This window comes from Paralichthys olivaceus, chromosome 15 (assembly GCF_024713975.1).
Source record: "Paralichthys olivaceus isolate ysfri-2021 chromosome 15, ASM2471397v2, whole genome shotgun sequence".
NCBI classification, from domain to species: domain Eukaryota; kingdom Metazoa; phylum Chordata; class Actinopteri; order Pleuronectiformes; family Paralichthyidae; genus Paralichthys; species Paralichthys olivaceus.
This window is the reverse complement of record NC_091107.1, coordinates 12304731-12322583: the sequence shown is the minus strand read 5'-3', so window position 1 is coordinate 12322583 and position 17853 is coordinate 12304731. Positions and strand designations below refer to the sequence as shown.

Below are 17853 nucleotides of genomic sequence, written 5' to 3'. Positions count from 1 at the left end.
TTTGTCTTAATGACCACACGATGGCAGTACAACACGAGTGAATCACTGAGGTGGATTATTGAGCTGATGAATCAAAGTTAATACAGCTCAGGACGTCGATCAGCATATAGTATTAATGTAGGGCTGCTACAAATCCTTATTCCTATTGGGGATTATTTATGTCACTTAATGGTTTGAACAATAAAACATCGGAAAATGTTGAATAACACGTCACAACATCCTAGAGTCTGAGCTTATCTCCTCAAATGCCTTGTTTTGTCCAACTAACAGTTTAAATATTACATTCACAGTGATGTGAGACTACGTAAAGCAATCAATTCTCCCGTTTTGAGTCCTGAATCATTGAAGGATTTCATTTCATTTGTTTTAGAAAGTTGTAAAAGTATTTGCAGATTCATTTTCTGTCAATGGATCAATTGATTGTTCAACTAACCACTGAAGCTCTAAACATAAACTGCAGGAATCTGAAAATAAAATTCAGCATGAGTTTGTAATGACTGAGCCTCTGGCACTCCAGTGATATTAACACCCGTCGATATATCAAACGTAGGAGTTCGGGGGAAGGTTTACATGCATGTGATGAAGTGTTTGAACTAACACTGCCTGTCATCAGCAGTTTTTCCAACCAAGCAGCAGATTTTCATCAGTCTTCAAACCACCGTAAAAAATGGAACAAGGACTTTTCATCTTTTTTAAAAAACAAAAGTCACGTTTTATTACAAAATATGTCTTTCTAACATTGAAACATGTATTTTAAACAGACAGTATCCATATTTTGTAAAGTAAACAAACAAATGCTAGATAACCATCTCATCAGCAAATTGTACATTTTACAGTAAAGGCAGTTATGGCATTCAAATGGGTTTAGTTTAAAAGAAGACAGATGCATATTTCAGCTGGCTTGTGAGTGAAGGCAAACATATTGCTCCCCGATGGGGAGAAAGAGACAGATTGAAAGACAATGTGAGTAAAACAGTACACACACACACACACACACTCCCACACACACACACACACCATAAATACTTGGAAGGTCCATGTTTCTGGACAAAGGTCCCCTTTAAACCATCAACTTCACATTCACTGCATCTTTGTAACAAGAGCATTAATATCACAAGTATCTCTCTCATATTCTTACAATATATAAGAAAACAGTGAAAATATTTTGACACAAATGTACAAAACAAGTTAAAAAAAAGTAACATTGCTGTTCATCTGCATTTCTACATGAACGTCCGCGTTCCAGCATCATTTCTACTCACTGACAGCAGCTCAGTATGAGCCTGTTCAGTTCATAGGCCTGCTGCTGTCCCATAGAAATATATTCAAGTTTTTTTTAACATGACCATCATCCTACTTTTTAACTGTTATGTGTCATTAATTAATAAAAAACTTAATACTCATTATAGTAGCTGCTGGTATGTGGTCAGTGTGTTTTCAGCAGTAGTATCTAGACAAGCATTCTGGAGCACAAGAACAAAATGAGTCAATGTGTCAAATTTGTGTTATAATAGTGGAGTTTTCTTACTAAGCTAAATAATTAATTTCACATTCAATATGAAGACTGAAATGTAACTGGGCTAGAGAACATGATTTAATACATATGTGAGGGTATTTCTTTAAAGACAACCTTGCTGCACAATGAATAAAGATGTGACACTGAACACTGAAAAACTTTGAAAGGTGAAGCAACATCAGTACTATGGTTTTAGAGAGTTTGTTCTGCATGATGTTTCTTCTTTGAATCTAGTTTTGATGTTGCAGTTGCAGCCTGGCAATACTATGGAAAAAGCTTTCCTTTGTTAGGCACAGAGTTTTTTTAAGATATTGTCGAGCTCTTTTACTGATTCACACATTCTGTAGAGCAGGTTGGGCTCAGAATGGTTTGGTACCATTTGATAAACCTAAATGTCAAACTGAAAGTCTTACAGTAATTTGCTAAAAAGTCCAATCCAAAAAAACAACATTGTCCACTTCCTCTTTTCTGAAGAGTTGTGTCGATGTGCCTCTGGGATCCTGTAACCAGGTGCAAAAACAGAGTGAATTCCCCTCAGCTCGGACCTACAATGGCCTGAGACAGAAAAGATGATGAGTTGTTTAAAACTGAGAATCAGGAAAATAAAGAGAATGACACCTAATGATTAAGTTATTGTTACCTGTCGTCACCGCGGTCCTCTTCTACCCACGCCACGATTTTACCTTCCCAGCCTGGAACGACTGCTGCATCCAGGTACACCTGCACGCAGAAATAAGTTCGACTGCATTTTTGCACAGGACAATGGCTGAATCATTTCGAGTGTAGCATAAAACAGGTAGAATTTCTGTGAAATTAAATTTAAGACCTGTTTAAGACTTTACGAATATCACGTAGAAAGCAATCTTGTATATTTTTTGATATCATACCAGTGAAACAATAACAGAAACATGGCGTAGACAATAAAGCTGAAAAAATGTTTATCAAATACATCAATATCCCAATTTTGTCAGTACTCCCCAGCTAATAACGGCACATAATAACTCTACAAACTCCTCATGCAGAATCTATTGCCTTATCAGTCTCACTTGTAGTTATTGGGGAGATAACGTTTCCCAACAGCCTGCATTAATATACTTGAAAAGTTATACTAATGTTTTGTGTACAGCAGGAAAAACATATCCAAGACATTTTTAAATGAGACGTAAGCCTTTTAAATACATTGTGAACCCTGTTAGAAGGAACTGAACTCAGTGCAGTTACTGACATAATTTTCATTTGGACTAGTGTTACTATTACTGCCCTATTATATATTTATTGTCTTCTCCTTTTCTCCTCTTACCTCCTCCTTCACTGTGCCAAACTCTGGGTCCAGGGCCTTGAAGTGATACCTGTAGTTTCCCTCTTGATCCACAGCTGCTTTAACGTCCTTCAGAGTTACTTCACCCAACCTGTACGACGATTACAAAGTTGATAACTCATCTTGACATCTTGTGACATTTTATATTTTTTCATGTTTCAGCCTTTCACCAAACACCTTCAAAATATGTATTAGAATTATCTGCGTCTGTGGCCAAATAAATTCTTTTAATGCCACTTCAGCTAAAAACTGCTAAATTTTTGAATATTTTAGAAAGAAAACAGCCCAAAAAACACACACCAACCTTTTCTGAATATTGATCATGGAAGGCGTTGGGGATTTTCCAGTGAAATAAAGGATTTTAGTCGAGGCAGAGGAGCCACTGTGGGACTGACCAACCTCTGTAATGAACATTAGAAACATTTTTAAAGGCAAAAATATTCCCTGTGCGCATGCCTGAGGATGGATGGTGGAAGGACTTACTTGTGCAGGACCAGGAGTCAGAGTCTGTTTGTTGACCTTTACGTCTTGGAGACTTCCCCCTTGCCTGCAGTATTTGGACAAAACCTCTCATTATCTTACATCTTGTCATTTTGTCATCTATGAAGATTTTAAAATCAATATTGTCGGACACTCTTTCATTGGAGCTCACTCTCCGATCAATCACATGCTCAAATCTGGGTATTAGCTCAGTAGTTATCAAATCAGTCTCTGTGATGGCCTCAACCGTGACGCCACAGTACTGACAATTTGACAGAAGCATTCAGGTGTGTTTATGCTTGTTAAAAATTTGTACCCTGTGTGTGTGCACAACATGCAGTCTGTCGATGAGTGATACTATGCCCTGCTCCAGGGTGTCCAGAGTATGGTGCTGCGGGTCATGGTCCCTGAAGTTGTTCCTCAAACTCCGGAGTGCGTCTCTGAGCAGCTGAACCTTATCTGCCTGCTGTCAGAGCACAAACACAACAATCCTGGTAAACACAGGACTATGTAGCCTTAATATTGTAAGACCATATAATGCAGTTTGGCTGTGTAATGCTTTTTTAGCACCTGAACATGTTCAAATGTAAACTTAAGCAGAACAGACACATCCACAGAAACAATACTTACGTCTGACACAGAGGGAGCTGGATTTCCAGAGTAAGAACATCCATTGTTCTCTGTGCCGGAGGGAATCTTCAACAAGCAACAATAAAATATTATCAGCTATGTAATGTATATCTGAATGTATGACTGTGTGGTGCAGACTGAAAACAAAACGTTAACTTTAAAGGACTTCATTCAAAATAAGATTTTAGTGCACAAAGAGACAATAAAGACAGAGCACATCTGTACCTGTTGCAGATCTCTGCCCCTAAGCTCCTGCAGCAAGTTGTTTTTATGCTCCAACTCTCTTTGCAACTCATTCTGTAAAAGAGACACAGCGAAAAGTTGAAATAAATACATGTACAGTTATAATCTCCTGTACCTCCTATTTTAGCATAGTAAAATCTAATAATTTAATATTAACCTGTTTTCATTCAGTGATTAACATTTGGTCTTATATTTTGACAGAACATCTAACTAAAATCCTGAGACTGTCTGACAGACCTGCTGTTTCTGGCTTTCTTCGAGCATGCGTTTAAGTTGCTGCAGTAGTCTTTCCTTCTGTCCAATCTCTTTCTGCACCAAAGAGAACAGAGAAACGTCATTATTGAGTGTAGTTACATTAAACACATGCTGTGTAACATAAATGAAATGTATTAGACTAAGTTAAAACAGCCCACTAACAGAGTGGGATTGAACCTCCTCACCTTGCATTCACCCCACAGTCTATTATTTTCCTCCAGCTTCCACTGTAGCTCTGCCTACCACACATTTTAATACAAGAGGAGAATTTACATTACATGCGATTTGTAACACAGATTACATTCACTTTAATTAAACCCGATAAAATATATTTTATACATTTTGGTTGTTGAGCTCATCCTTTGTCATGCTGGCTCGGAGAAGCTCTTGCTTCATCTGCAGGATTGATGCCTCCTGAGTGCACAGCCTCTGCTGTTGGGCGCCCTGAACATTTAGAAAACCACCACAAAGTCAATAACCAGCCAGAAAAGTTTCTACCAGGCAGTTATAATTGTATTCTTTGTCTTACTTTGACTCCCTGGAGGTTTCTCATCTCTTGCTTACAGTGCAGCAGTTCCCTCTGAAGCAAACAGCAAACAACACAGTCTGAATTAAATATTCATCGCAGTGTAGATTACAGAAGTTTATTCTCCCAGTAATAAGAGACTTTTACTCCACAACAAAAGAGGAGAAAAACATTTTTGAAGTTTGAAGAGAAATAAATGATAAGCATATTTTTTTACCTTTAACTCCTGTGCCTCCTCCATACTCTGATCCAAGCGACTGCGAGTGACTACCTGGAAAGAGAGTATACGTGTAAAAACCACAATAGCCTGAGAAAGAAGGGAAACTGATACCCGTGTCACCTCCTGACACACACGCGCACACACACACACACACACACACACACACATTATAGAAATGTGATCTGATCTGAACACAAAGAGCTTGTGTAACAGAGCAGAGAAGAGAGTGACACAGGAAAGAGAATGAGCCGGCAAGCCCAGAAAGTAAAAGACCAAAAGTAGAGATGAAAACTTAAAAATTTAAAGGAGAAAATTTCTGTACCAGCTGCTGTTCAGGGTTGCACTGGTCCAAAGACAAAGACACGTCCTTCTCATCCTCAGGAAGAGAACCATGAAGCAGTAGAGCCTTGGAAACACAAACATGTGAGACCAGGCTTTACTTTTGAAGTGAAGTCGCAGTGATCAGAACAGCCTGTCTGTCTAGCTTGTCTGATGCATGTGGGTGTGTGCATGATGAAACAGGTGCTTCAACCAGCCAGTCACAGGAAACAGAGGAACAACACAGATGCAGTTTAATGCTGTTTGCATAAAAACACGGTCAAACTGTTTTGACTCAGTTAAGCTGGAAACGTTATTGTAAGAAATGGAACACTGGTCTCTACTTTTTTGTTTTTCCCATGTAGCCTTTTTTTAAAGAAAATATAGAAAGCACACTCAGGACTCTTTCTTTAACATGGAGGTCAAGTAAAAGCTTCTCTGCATGAAAATAAAGAAAACACTCTGTTTTTATAAATAGAACGTTACCAGAATTAATTTGAACCACAATTATAATATACCTGTAGGGCTGACACCATTTTTCTTGTCTCCTGTACGTCATTCTCCAAAGTTTCACTGAGAGAATCTTCCCACGCCGTCTCCACTACAGCATGAGATGACTCAGCTGAATGCACACAGATGTACACACACATAACCCATTATTGCACGTCCCACTAGATGTTTTGGGGTTTGCTAATGATATGCTATGTTGGCTTGTGGTGAGACAGAACTCACCACTGCTCTGCTGTCGTTGGCGGTCATCTTCCGATCTGTCAGGCTGGCTGCTCGGTGGAGCTTTTGGATGCGACAGTGGACTGACGGAGCTAAGGCTCGAGAAGAACAAGACACTGATTTATTCAAGAGAAGCACAGGGGTTCCATAACATAGAGGCGCATGATTCACTGAACCTGGTCAAACAGTAAGGGATGCCCTGAGAAAGAAAGCCTGACGATTTATCAGTTGGCCAATAAACTCGGCCGATATCACAGACAGATCAGTGACAGTGTTTATGTTTGTGGATATATGCCAACATGAAAAGTAGTATTTTACAGAATAAACAATGCAGAAATGTTTTTAACATTTTACATTGAAAACATCTCAACTCAAGTTCAACATATTTGTTTTCTTTTATTCATAATTTATAATAGAGTTTATGCTTAAACTTCATCAAGCCTTAATTACATTCTTTGTTATAAGGGGTGATAAGGACATCTAAGCAATCATTGCAAAAAAACGTATCTGCCAAATGCCAATGCATCGGTACTCAGAATGTTTATCTCCATCTTATTATATTAGCAACAACCCCCAATAATTCATACTGATCGCACTTGTGAGAAGCGGAGCAAGTGTGCCTGCAGTGAGGCTGTGTGAAAGGAATTTTTTATACATTCTTTCACAAAAATCTAAAATCTAAGAGCAGACATTTTAGCACACAGAAAGAGCCAAAGTGTGAGGAGATGGACTCAAACTGAAGCACAAGAAATGTGTGCTGCAAAGAGAGAGAAAATCTGAATGTGAAATAAATAACTAATGTTCTGAAAATTAAAGACCGTGCTCTAGAATAAAGGGAGGAAGGAAACTCTTATTTGCGTAAACTCTGACTCATGTTTGGACAGATCACAAAAAAAGGGAAAAGAGAGAAGACAAACCAAAAAATGAAACTCGTCATGAAAATCCGAAATCCCTGCATGCCTTTGTAAATCAAAGCAATCCACACACTTGCATCTGATCTTACCATTTAATCTGCGTCCCCCCCATCACGAGCTGAAGTGCATAATACTTCCAAGGTGTCTAACTTTCACCCCGCATGTGGGTCTCTGGCCTCAGCAACACAGCAAGCTTGGGCAGTTTGTGATTTTCCTCTTTCTGACACGCCCTCATCCCTTAGCCTCAGGCTAACCTAAATATTACCACAGCATCTGACTCAGCAGACACTGCTTAGCATCTCTCACTTCATTAAGTTACATGTGTGAATGAGGCAACAGGTCGTTCTGTTGAACATGAAGAAAAAACCACATCACCCTTCTAAAAAATTAATAATGCATGCACTTCTCTCTATTATTACAAACACACACACACTCACACACATAACTGTGGTGAACGCACATCAAAAAACCTAACTTTAAATGGGACATGTGATTGGGGAAGATAAAGACTGATTGTGTTTCTATCACCCACCTCATCAGCCTACACACACACACATACACACACACAGAGTGAATTTTGGAGCACTGAAAAAAGTCATATGCTCTGCCATGCCGACAGACAGACACACAAACACACAGAATGTAGTCTTCTGTTTGCACAGTGTGGGAAAGACAGAGTTAAAGATAGCAGATAACAGAACGAAAATAAATGAACTGTTGGCAAAAACCTGAACTGAATAACATTATTAATATCAACAAAATGAAGTTTGTTTTCTCCCAAACAGAAAGTTACACAACTGGATGAAAAAATAGACATTTTTGTTTGCAAAAAGCAACGTTCATGACATAATTGTAGCATTTGTCCTCAGGCTGCTAAACATGCAGTAAACTCCTTGATGTATTTAGGCCAGAATGTGGTTAGTTTTATACTTTTGTTTTACTATTATCACAGCACTGCATTTCTTAAAATGATGCAACCTCTTGGCATGATCCAGCCCATATGATGTCTAAGAATAAAAAGCTGTATATAAGGGTGGAGGACATGACGTCTCCCCTGAATGTGTTGCCAATGAGTCTCAATCGCCTCATGTACATGCTGATGTATGTTCAAGTGCTCATTTGCGGTAATTTTGGTTTTAAATGACGTTTTGATGCTATAAAAATGGGTTGAAATGTCATGATTGAGAGCTGACTTGCAATTGGTTGATATTGCAGCAACCTGTTATAATTTTACATGTTGCATTTAAGAGCACCACAAGGCTAGACTTTTATTCCGAAGGTATGATGATCACCTGAATCAAATCTGCCTTTTACATGACAGAGAGGTACACAAAACATATCACATGTTTGTATGCTGTTTAATTTCACTATCCAGGTAATGTGCAGGAATTGCAGTTGCAATAGACCAGTAAATTCCAACTTCTAAATTCAATTAGCCATGGCTTGGCTTTTCATCACTATGAGACTTGAGTTGATGTTAAAGCAGATTACCTGGTGGGCTGAGGATTGTCCTGCTCATCTGGAGATCCTCTTTCATACTGCTGGACCAGTGCACGAACACACACATTCTTTTCCTTGTCCAACCCCCAGTCACTGAGAGATGGCAGACAAGACAGTTACTTATTTTTTTTCTACAGCTTTATTAATAAAAACAGGGACAGGGATGTGAGTGATTTGCTGCTCTCTGTTTGTCCACAAGAGGCCAGCAAAGACCACACATATGCAAAAAATTACTGCAGAACATATGAGTAGAACGGAAATGGGTTTGTGGGAGACAAGGGTGTGTATAGCTGTTTAAGGTTGTACCTGTGGATACGTGTGACTCGTGCAGGCTGTGAGGCATCAAAACAGGCCGTCGCCAATGCAGCAGCGGCCCCTTGTGCTAATGCAACAGGGGAGAGAGGGTTGTGGCTGGCATGGCCTCTTGTCAAGGTCCTTCCACTTCCAGCAGCAGCCCTTTGGTTGGCTGAAGGTTTGAAGTGAGCCGCCAGCGCCAGAATTATCCTCATTACAGATTTCAGGTTACCATCAACAATGTCTACAGACAGAAAAGGAGCATACGAAAACCTTAGAGCACCCACTCTCAAAATGTCAGGAGAGGGAGCGTGAAACGGACTTGTGTGTGATTTACCTCTTGCGGATATGTGCGGCATGCGTATGTTTCGGGAGGAAATGAACTGCAAGACCTGCTCCACATTCTTCCTGCTTTCGTCTTTGCTTTGAGGAGTCACAAATACTCCCTCCAGCACTTCACCAGCTGCCAATTTGATGGATTCAAAATGATTATACAGCAATTAGTTAGGTATTTTTTACAGTACCACGTGGGCAATACCACAACTGAAACCATATTACATTTGAACATTGTGTGGAATGGTAATTTTTCACTTTTCAGTCAAATACATTATGAAGGCGAGGTTTATCGGGTAGTCCACACAAAAAATGTAACCATAATTAATGAGCATATAAATAAGGGCAGTAGATCTAACTGGTAACAAATAACGATTTTTTTAAGTACGCAAATAAACAAATCATTTATAAATTAAGGAAAAAAAACTTAACTTTGAGACAAACACACAACAAGGTTATGGTTGTGTTTATGTTTAGGGTTAGGTTTAGTTACCTGACCTTAGCTGAGTAGTGTGACTATGATTCAGATTAGAGTAAGTCTCTGGAAAACCAATGGAAATCAAGGTAATGTCCTCTGAAATCATGGAGACACAACTGTGCAAATACATGTCTGTGTGTTCCAAGTATTATTGATATTGTAGGGACCTAAATCTGTTTACAGCCACATTATGGGGGCTTGTCTTCTTCAGGGGCCAAAAATCAAGTTCCCATAACTTAATTCCTTACAATTTAAGGTAAAGACATGTTTATATTGTGTGTGTGTGTGTGTGTATTTATTTACCAACTATCTCTATGAGTTTTGTGAGAACCACCCCATCCTGCAGGTCATGCCTGAGGTTAGTGACAGGCTTCAGACCCGGTTTCCTCTTCAGCTGACAGTTCACCCAGGAAATATATGCTGCCAGCTGCTGCTGCAACTCACCAGATCAGACACATGCACAAATCAAGCAAACCACACACACACACACACACACACACACACACACACACACACACACACACAGCTTAGAGCAGGGGGCCACATACAGGCAGAGAGACCATGGCATGACAAACGAGTCCCTTTGTTTATTATATTGGGACAGAGGAGGGGGGGGCAGGGTCAGCCTATTGTCCCACCCCTCATTACATTTCACTTTAATTAAAGCAGCTCTAACATCTCGTGTCATGTTCGGTACGTGCACGGATTTCACACCGTGCACCCACCTTCACCTTCCAGTCACGTGACGACCCGTCGTCCGGGATACGTTACACAGAACGCGCCCCATTCTGCACAACAGAACAATTCACTTCAGGCTAACTCAGGGGCTAACTCAGGGTGATGCTGACATTATTACTGCTTTAAAAACTCGACCTACATCTACTCGGTGATCTCAAATTAACATGAACGTTGTAGCGCACTTATTAAAACAATACAGTCAGAATTCACGTGGGTTTCTCTGGTCCTAAATGCACATTAACGTGTGCTAGCGGAAGATAACATCACCAGCGTATGTGGAGAAAGTTACTTATTTCTTCATACAGCCTTGGTCCTGACTTGTTTGCCCGTGTGGGTGTATTCTAGCTAACCTGACGTAGTGAACGATGACATTAGTAACGCTGGGTGAACGTTACCTCGTTGGAGCTCCCGTGAAGAACCTCGTCCAGCAAACTTCCTCTCGAGAGTGAGGCGATCATCTTCTCACTCGTGAACCCATTTAAGCTAGCGAGCCGGTTAGCCTCACCCGAAACAACCGTCCCCTCCACCCCCGGTAAAAACTACCGCTGCAACAAACGTCAATCACCGGCGAGCTACCGTTACTCTAAACAATCCGGTGTCAAGTCACAGACACACCGACTTACGACACTTCCGGTTTAACTTTTCAGAATGAAACTACCACACAGGAATACTTCCGGGATTGATATTGCCACATGACCTTTTATGAGACCAGTGGTATGTATCATGACTAAATAATGCCACTTTTCATTTTTGGGGCTTCCCATGTTGTTTATTGTTATTAAAACCAGCAGCTGAAAAGATTTCGAAAGCGGCTGAATGTGTTAAATGACATTAGTTGTACCATGAGTCTTATTTGATGAAAACATGAGCATCTCTGAACCAAAAAGCTAAAGTACTGTTTTTTTCTCAATATTTTTATTGAAAAAATGGAACAAGGAATACATAGAAATGACATTTTATCTGCAAAAATCACTGTTAACGGTCTTGCTAGTAAAGAGGTGAAGGCCAGAAAGTCTAGTTACTTTGATGTGTCGCGCTATCTGTTCCCAACATTTCCTAGAAACAAGGGCTAGCTCGTAACTACCTTTAATTCGTCACTTGTCTCAATCTCTCTCTACTTACTTACTTCTAAATGTCCTAATTATTTGAATCAAGTATCCAGATGATAACCTAAAGGCCTGTTGCCACAAGAAAAAAAAATAAAAACAGTTTCTCTCACTTTTATCAGTGAGTAAGTTTTGTTCTTGGACCTTCTTGATACTCATCTTGATTCCAAAGACAAGGTTTGTCCTTGTGGAAGATGAGCAGTGCTAGATAAACCATCTGTGGAAATTGACTTTCCCTTATCACACTTAAAAAAATAACAACTGCCATAAAGAGCTCTACTTACAGTGACAAGCGGCCGTGATCGTATAGAGGTTAGTACTCTGCGTTGTGGCCGCAGCAACCCCGGTTCAAATCCGGGTCACGGCACAAGTACACATATGTGTACATTTTATATTTTGGTGCTTAGTGTACGCAGGGCTCTCCTTCAATCTACAGACCTTTACACTTAACAGATCCAGCATATTCTTCTGAATGAAATACTTAATTGAACTTGACAGGTCAGTCGACCAGCGTTCTCTTCCCTTTTTCAGAAAAATACAGGAAAACATACATTTCCATGCTTTTCTGTGTCGGCCTGTTGCCACAAGATACAAGGAATAAAAACAATTTCTCTCACTTTTATCAGTGAGTAAGTTTTGTTTTTGGGCTTTCTTGATACTCATCTTGATTCCAAAGACAAGGTTTGTCCTTGTGGAAGATGAGCAGTGCTAGATAAACCATCTGTGGAAATAGACTTTCCCTTATCACACAATAAAAAAGAACTCAAATGGGCAAAATAATAGAATTCAAAGTTGCAAGTATACAACTACCATAAAGAGCTCTACTTACAGTGACAAGCGGCCATGATCGTATAGAGGTTAGTACTCTGCGTTGTGGCCGCAGCAACCCCGGTTCGAATCCGGGTCACGGCACAAGTACACAAATGTGTATTTTCAATATTTTGGTGCTTAGTGTACGCAGGGCTCTACTTCAATGTACAATACTGTGCCATGTTAGTGGATGTAGCAATGCTAACAGGTTTAGCAGTGCTTTTGTTGTATATTAACTACAGCATTGTATTTTCTTTTATAAAACATTATTTGTTAACACTATTTATCTTTTATTTTTTCACTTGTTATTTAACGGTATGAAAAAAAGTATACGTATAAATAATTTAACGGTTTTTGTTGTATCTCAACTACAGCAATTTATGAACATTAATTGTAATTTATCTAACAAAATTGTCTTGTATTCTCTTCAAATTACAGAAGTCACCTGTCATTGAGGAGAAGGTGATGGAGAGAAAAGTCTCACACAAGAACATCTGGATCATTGGATCCAGATGTGAAAGACATTTTTGTCGGTGCCGGTGTGAAAGACATTTTTGTCTTTCACACCGGTGGCAACGATCTGGGACTCATGCCAGCCAAGAAACCTGCCGTTGAGATGACGAGGGGCTTTAAATTGTTGACTCCTCACACTTTGATCCTGTAATTACTGCTTTGTCATGATGTATCATCTTTGCTTGTCAAAATCACAGCCCATAATCTATACATTTATAATGGGTTCCAATTGGATGGTTTCCTGGCTCATTACTGAAAGTAAAAATGATACTTGTTCATAGAATAAGTCACATAAACCAACACTTGGTTAGACGCAGAAAGATGTTTGGTTGGCACAACTGAACCATGGTTGGAAGGAACTTTTTTCTGAGCCCATGGCAAAATGATGCTCAGTGTCACCTAATACTGTCCCTTACAAACTCATCAATTCCCATTCAACCCACACGTCCACTCTGCTCACAAACCTAAAGCTTCTGGCACTGGAAGCACAGCAAGCTAATGCTCTGGCAGCTCTTCCTCAAACTAATCACACTCACACCAGACAGGCGCATTTCCTGGGGAATCAGCAGTACTCTGAGCCAGTGTCACCTCATGACCCAGAGAAGGGAGAGTCAACCAGTCACAGGCGGTCACATGAAACAATGAGGGCGATGGAGGGATAAATAGTTGACATCATTGTTCCAGAAAAATCGGCTTGCTGGCAGAGTCACTGTGCAAGTGTGCATGGGAGGTTATGGAGGGGAGGGGGTATGCAGAGGACGTGAGCACAGACAGAGCCCGGGGGAAAGGCCTATAAATAAGGTGCAGCAGCACCCATGGCAATCCAAGTCAAACCAAGAATCAACCTCGCTCACATCCATTGTTTATTTTTTCATCTCTCCTGAAATCTCATCATGGATATCCCCATCCAGTATCCTTGGTACCGTCGGGCCTTCCCTCAGCGGCTCTCTGACCTCCCCCAGACAGAACCTCTCATGGACTGGCCCCACATGTGGCCCTTTTCATGGGCCTACCCCTGGACGCGCCCGTCGTTCATGCGCTGGTTCAACTGGCCCGACAATGGACACAGTGAGGTAAAGTAACATGAATATGTCCCTAACACATTCTGACAAAATTACTGCAGTCTGAAAATAAACATTACTTCTAACCCGACTTATGATATAATCAGTGATAACAGATACTGTGGAACGTGATGTAACAGACCACTGATGATGACTGAGTCAAAAATGCAGCAGAGGTGCTGTGAGTCTTTCTGCCCGACTGACTCGTTATTCAGTCCTGGTCCTAACAGCTGTACGGTCTGTACAGATGCGCATGGAAAGGGATCGCTTCGTCATTTATCTGGATGTGAAGCACTTCTCCCCTGACGAGCTGTGTGTCAACATCTGTGACGAGATCATCACAATACATGGCAAACACGAGGAGAAACAGGTCAGAGGGACAACAGAGGTCTGCAGAAATAATCACACAGATCTGGTGACACCTTACTGATGCACTGACTCTAAATCTGTTTCCAGGACGACCATGGCTTTGTGTCCAGAGAGTTTCACTGGAAGTACAGGCTGCCTGCCGGCGTGTCAGGTGCTGATGTCACCGCCAACCTGTCATCTGATGGTGTGCTGATAATAACTGCACCTCGGTCATCTCCTGGGCCAGAGCGTAGTATTCCCATCTCCTGTGAGGATGGGACACCAAAACAGAAAATGTAGAGCAAAGCCTGACGCTGTTTCAGTTCTAACCAGAAGTGCTGCCTGTTGTTGTGTTTAACCTGTCTCAGTTGAGACACATGAAGGTGGAACATGCATGTCTAGATGTCTGCATGTGTAAGTGGCTTAAAATAAACCAGAAACTCCAGATGGTGTCACAGCAAGATGAATTGTTGTGTTAATAAAAGACTAACATGTTGAGTATAGTTGACACCATATTGAAGTTTTCCAGAGACACACTGTTGTGAGTTATAGTTGATTTTTCTATCAAAATAACTTTAAAACTTAAAATATTCACATCCACCATCAGGTAAGGGAAGTTTATTGGTACAGCAAATTTCAACAACAAGGCAATTCAAAGTGCTTTACTTAAAATCCAACTAATCAAGGTCATGTCATTCTTATTTGAATTCCATATCTACATCAGACATTTTATAACATACCATGTCTAATCTGGTCCTGCACTTGGGTGACAAATAATTTTTTGAACCTAACCCAGTTTGCAGCTTTTATTATTACTACTGGGAAATGCTTAAAAAAAATTAAGATGATAACAGACTAAAATTGTTAGAATGAATTGTTTTAATATCAGTGTGTGTATGAGTAAGATGCCAACTTGAGTGTTGTATGAGATTAGTGTTGGTTTCAGTACGTGTCAGGAGGAAGGAGTTCTCTGGAGGCACATTTAGTGATTTTATGGTTGTTCAGTAAGAATAAAAAACACCTCCAAAGGACTTGGGACCATGTGTGTTCTCTGTAGTGAGGAGGAAAAGGGTGAGTGAGCAGGACGGAAAGTAGAGGACAATGAAAGAAGGAACTAATGTTTGGAACTGATCACTGGGGTTCTTTTCCAGAGAGTGAGGACTGGAGCATGGACTCTGAGCTGATGACAATAGTGTGTGTGTGTAGGTATGTGTGCATATTTGCTTTGGAAGCAGAAATTATTAGCTCTATCTTCCCATTATATTAGCAAAAACCCTTTGGCATATTATTACAGAATATACGAAATAGAATAAATGTTGAAACTTAAAGTCACAGGCCTGCTGTGTTTCATTTACAAAAGAACAAAGGTATTTGTCTTGTGAATAACCATCACATTACGCATTCAGGTTTTTATTTCTTTTTGTCAGGTCTGGACTTCCAATATCTGTATTAATATACCAGCACAAGTCCAATACCATTATAGCTTCTCTTGTAAATATCCCTATTTCCTCTTAACATAATTCATTAATCCAATATTGGGGAATACATGCAAATACCCCTTCTTTGATGACACTATGAGCTGGATTCATATTTTCTGTGATACACAATCAAGAAAAGGCAAGTACTGTAGTAGGGGTGATAGTTGTAGAGAAAAAATAAACACAATTGAAATGTTTCTCCTTTTAAAAACACATTGAATACCTGCAAAACTGACATAAACAGCATGAGGGAGTATTACAAAGAATGAAGGCCGAGAGACAGAGGGAGGAGGAATACAAAGCATTCAACAGCAGTGGTTCGTATTTTAGCACTTGGAAATCCTGATGAAATATGATTGTGTTCTGCAATAATTTGAGCTGACTGCTACAGTGAGCATCTGTGTTACGCTACCTTAATCCATTCCGACTGTGCCTGGTGACAGTATCCATCAGCATCCACATTCCAATGCTACAAGCTAGCGTTAGTTAGCGTAAGCTTGCAGACATCTCAGTTTTAGCACAAGAACAATATGCTGGTTTTCTTGGTCTTTAATGACAATTTATTGAATTACTGGTAATAAACAAAACAAACAATTTCAAGTCATCACCCTTGACATGTGGAAGATCACTTATTTGAGAAAATAAGACCTATTTATACGACAATAATTGTTAAAAAAAACAACCATAGATGTTCTCACTGGGCTATATCTTATTCCCACCATAATTGATGAAAAAAGATCAAGTTATACATTTACTGATTTGCAAAGTGATCTGATCCAACATGCTACGGTATGGGAGGTAGATGTTGCAGGTTCCTGGAGGAGAGGAATACACAATTCCATGGTCCAACACAACATTCTCACCAAATACACACAGCTGAAAGAAAAGATCAAGGATTACATGTTAACGTTTTAGACTTTGCCTTTCTTTTCCACTATGAATTGAGTATATGTATGTGTCTGTTTCTTTCTGTACCTGGTATTGCAATAACTTCTGTGCCATTTTTAGAAGTGTGACGCTCTCTGCACTTTTCAGGTCACAGAAAAGCAAAGTAGCCCGAGCCAGTGTCACACTAGACCTTGGTGGTATGCATGGTAGCCCTGACAGCAGACTCACCACTTCCTGCATAGATGCATGACAGAACATAAATGCACTATGATGACTTTAAATACATGTTAAATGAATTAATAAAATATATTGTAAGTGGCCTTGATCGTATATAGGTTAGAACCCTGCATTGTGGCCACAGCAACCCCGGTTCCAATCTGGGTCATGGCAAGAGTACACAGACATGTTCCCTTTTTAGCTAGCACGGAACAAACTTTAATTTGTCACTTGTCTAATTCTCTATCTCTACTCAGTCACTTTCAGAATGTACTGGGTATTTGAGTCAACTATCCAAATGATAAGCTTAAGGCCATATGATAAAAAGTATTTCTGTCACGGACAAAGACAGAAATACAACTTTCTCTCATCAAACATTAAAAAATAACTCAATGGGCAAAATAATAGAATTCAAAGGTGCAAGTATACAACTACCAGAAAGAGCTCTACCTACAGTGACAAGCGGCCGTGATCGTATAGAGGTTAGTACTCTGCGTTGTGGCCGCAGCAACCCCGGTTCGAATCCGGGTCACGGCACAAGTACACATATGTGTACATTTTATATTTTGGTGCTTAGTGTACGCAGGGCTCTCCTTCAATCTACAGACCTTTACACTTAACAGATCCAGCATATTCTTCTGAATGAAATACTTAATTGAACTTGACAGGTCAGTCGACCAGCGTTCTCTTCCCTTTTTCAGAAAATATACAGGAAAACATACATTTCCATTCTTTTCTGTGTCGGCCTATCTGTTTCCAACATTTCATGAAAACAAGGGCTAGTGGCGCAATGGATAACGCGTCTGACTACGGATCAGAAGATTCTAGGTTCGACTCCTGGCTAGCTCGGCACAAACTTTAATTTGTCACTTGTCTCAATCTCTCTGCTCACTCACTTCTAAATGTACTGATTATTTGAATCAAGTATCCAAATGATAGCC

The 17853-nt window shown here is 40.0% G+C and overlaps 3 protein-coding genes and 2 non-coding genes across 13 annotated transcripts in view; 3 read left to right on the top strand and 2 right to left on the bottom strand.

Annotated features, from left to right (window-relative positions):
• Nucleotides 1-686: 686 nt before the first annotated feature.
• On the bottom strand, nt 687-11129 carry dixdc1b (DIX domain containing 1b). 9 transcript variants are annotated; one of them, XM_020085374.2, is made up of 21 exons: nt 10888-11129; nt 10058-10187; nt 9281-9406; nt 8956-9187; nt 8641-8742; nt 6239-6351; nt 6025-6128; nt 5511-5594; nt 5186-5239; nt 4972-5022; nt 4782-4886; nt 4628-4681; nt 4425-4496; nt 4170-4241; nt 3945-4010; nt 3631-3780; nt 3318-3381; nt 3139-3235; nt 2817-2925; nt 2157-2236; nt 687-2071 (listed from the first exon to the last, which is right to left on the bottom strand). In XM_020085374.2, the coding sequence occupies exons 1-21, from the start codon at nt 10948-10950 to the stop codon at nt 2062-2064; spliced, it is 1938 nt and encodes a 645-aa protein (XP_019940933.2). In that variant the 5' UTR covers nt 10951-11129; the 3' UTR covers nt 687-2061. The 9 variants fall into 9 exon arrangements, with proteins under 9 accessions (XP_019940933.2, XP_069366104.1, XP_019940935.2 ...); XM_069510003.1 differs by having other exon boundaries at nt 687-2016; XM_020085376.2 differs by having other exon boundaries at nt 6239-6333.
• A 2523-nt stretch (nt 11130-13652) lies between these two features.
• Nucleotides 13653-15658, top strand: LOC138413791 (alpha-crystallin B chain-like). Its single transcript, XM_069539559.1, has 3 exons — nt 13653-13994; nt 14230-14352; nt 14439-15658. The coding sequence occupies exons 1-3, from the start codon at nt 13815-13817 to the stop codon at nt 14628-14630; spliced, it is 495 nt and encodes a 164-aa protein (XP_069395660.1). The 5' UTR covers nt 13653-13814; the 3' UTR covers nt 14631-15658.
• Nucleotides 15659-16345: 687 nt separating this feature from the next.
• The window catches only part of cfap54 (cilia and flagella associated protein 54), a 54172-nt gene continuing 52664 nt past the window's right edge, over nt 16346-17853 (bottom strand). Inside the window, exons 55-56 of the mRNA XM_020085468.2 lie at nt 16784-16930; nt 16346-16684 (exon numbers count right to left, since the gene is read on the bottom strand). Coding sequence (XP_019941027.1) covers nt 16547-16684; nt 16784-16930 — 285 coding nt within the window. The 3' untranslated portion in view covers nt 16346-16546. The remainder of the gene's footprint in view (nt 16685-16783; nt 16931-17853) is intronic.
• trnah-gug (transfer RNA histidin (anticodon GUG)) lies at nt 17378-17449 on the top strand. Its single transcript has one exon. It is a non-coding gene; the product is annotated as a tRNA-His (tRNA).
• trnar-acg (transfer RNA arginine (anticodon ACG)) lies at nt 17689-17761 on the top strand. Its single transcript has one exon. It is a non-coding gene; the product is annotated as a tRNA-Arg (tRNA).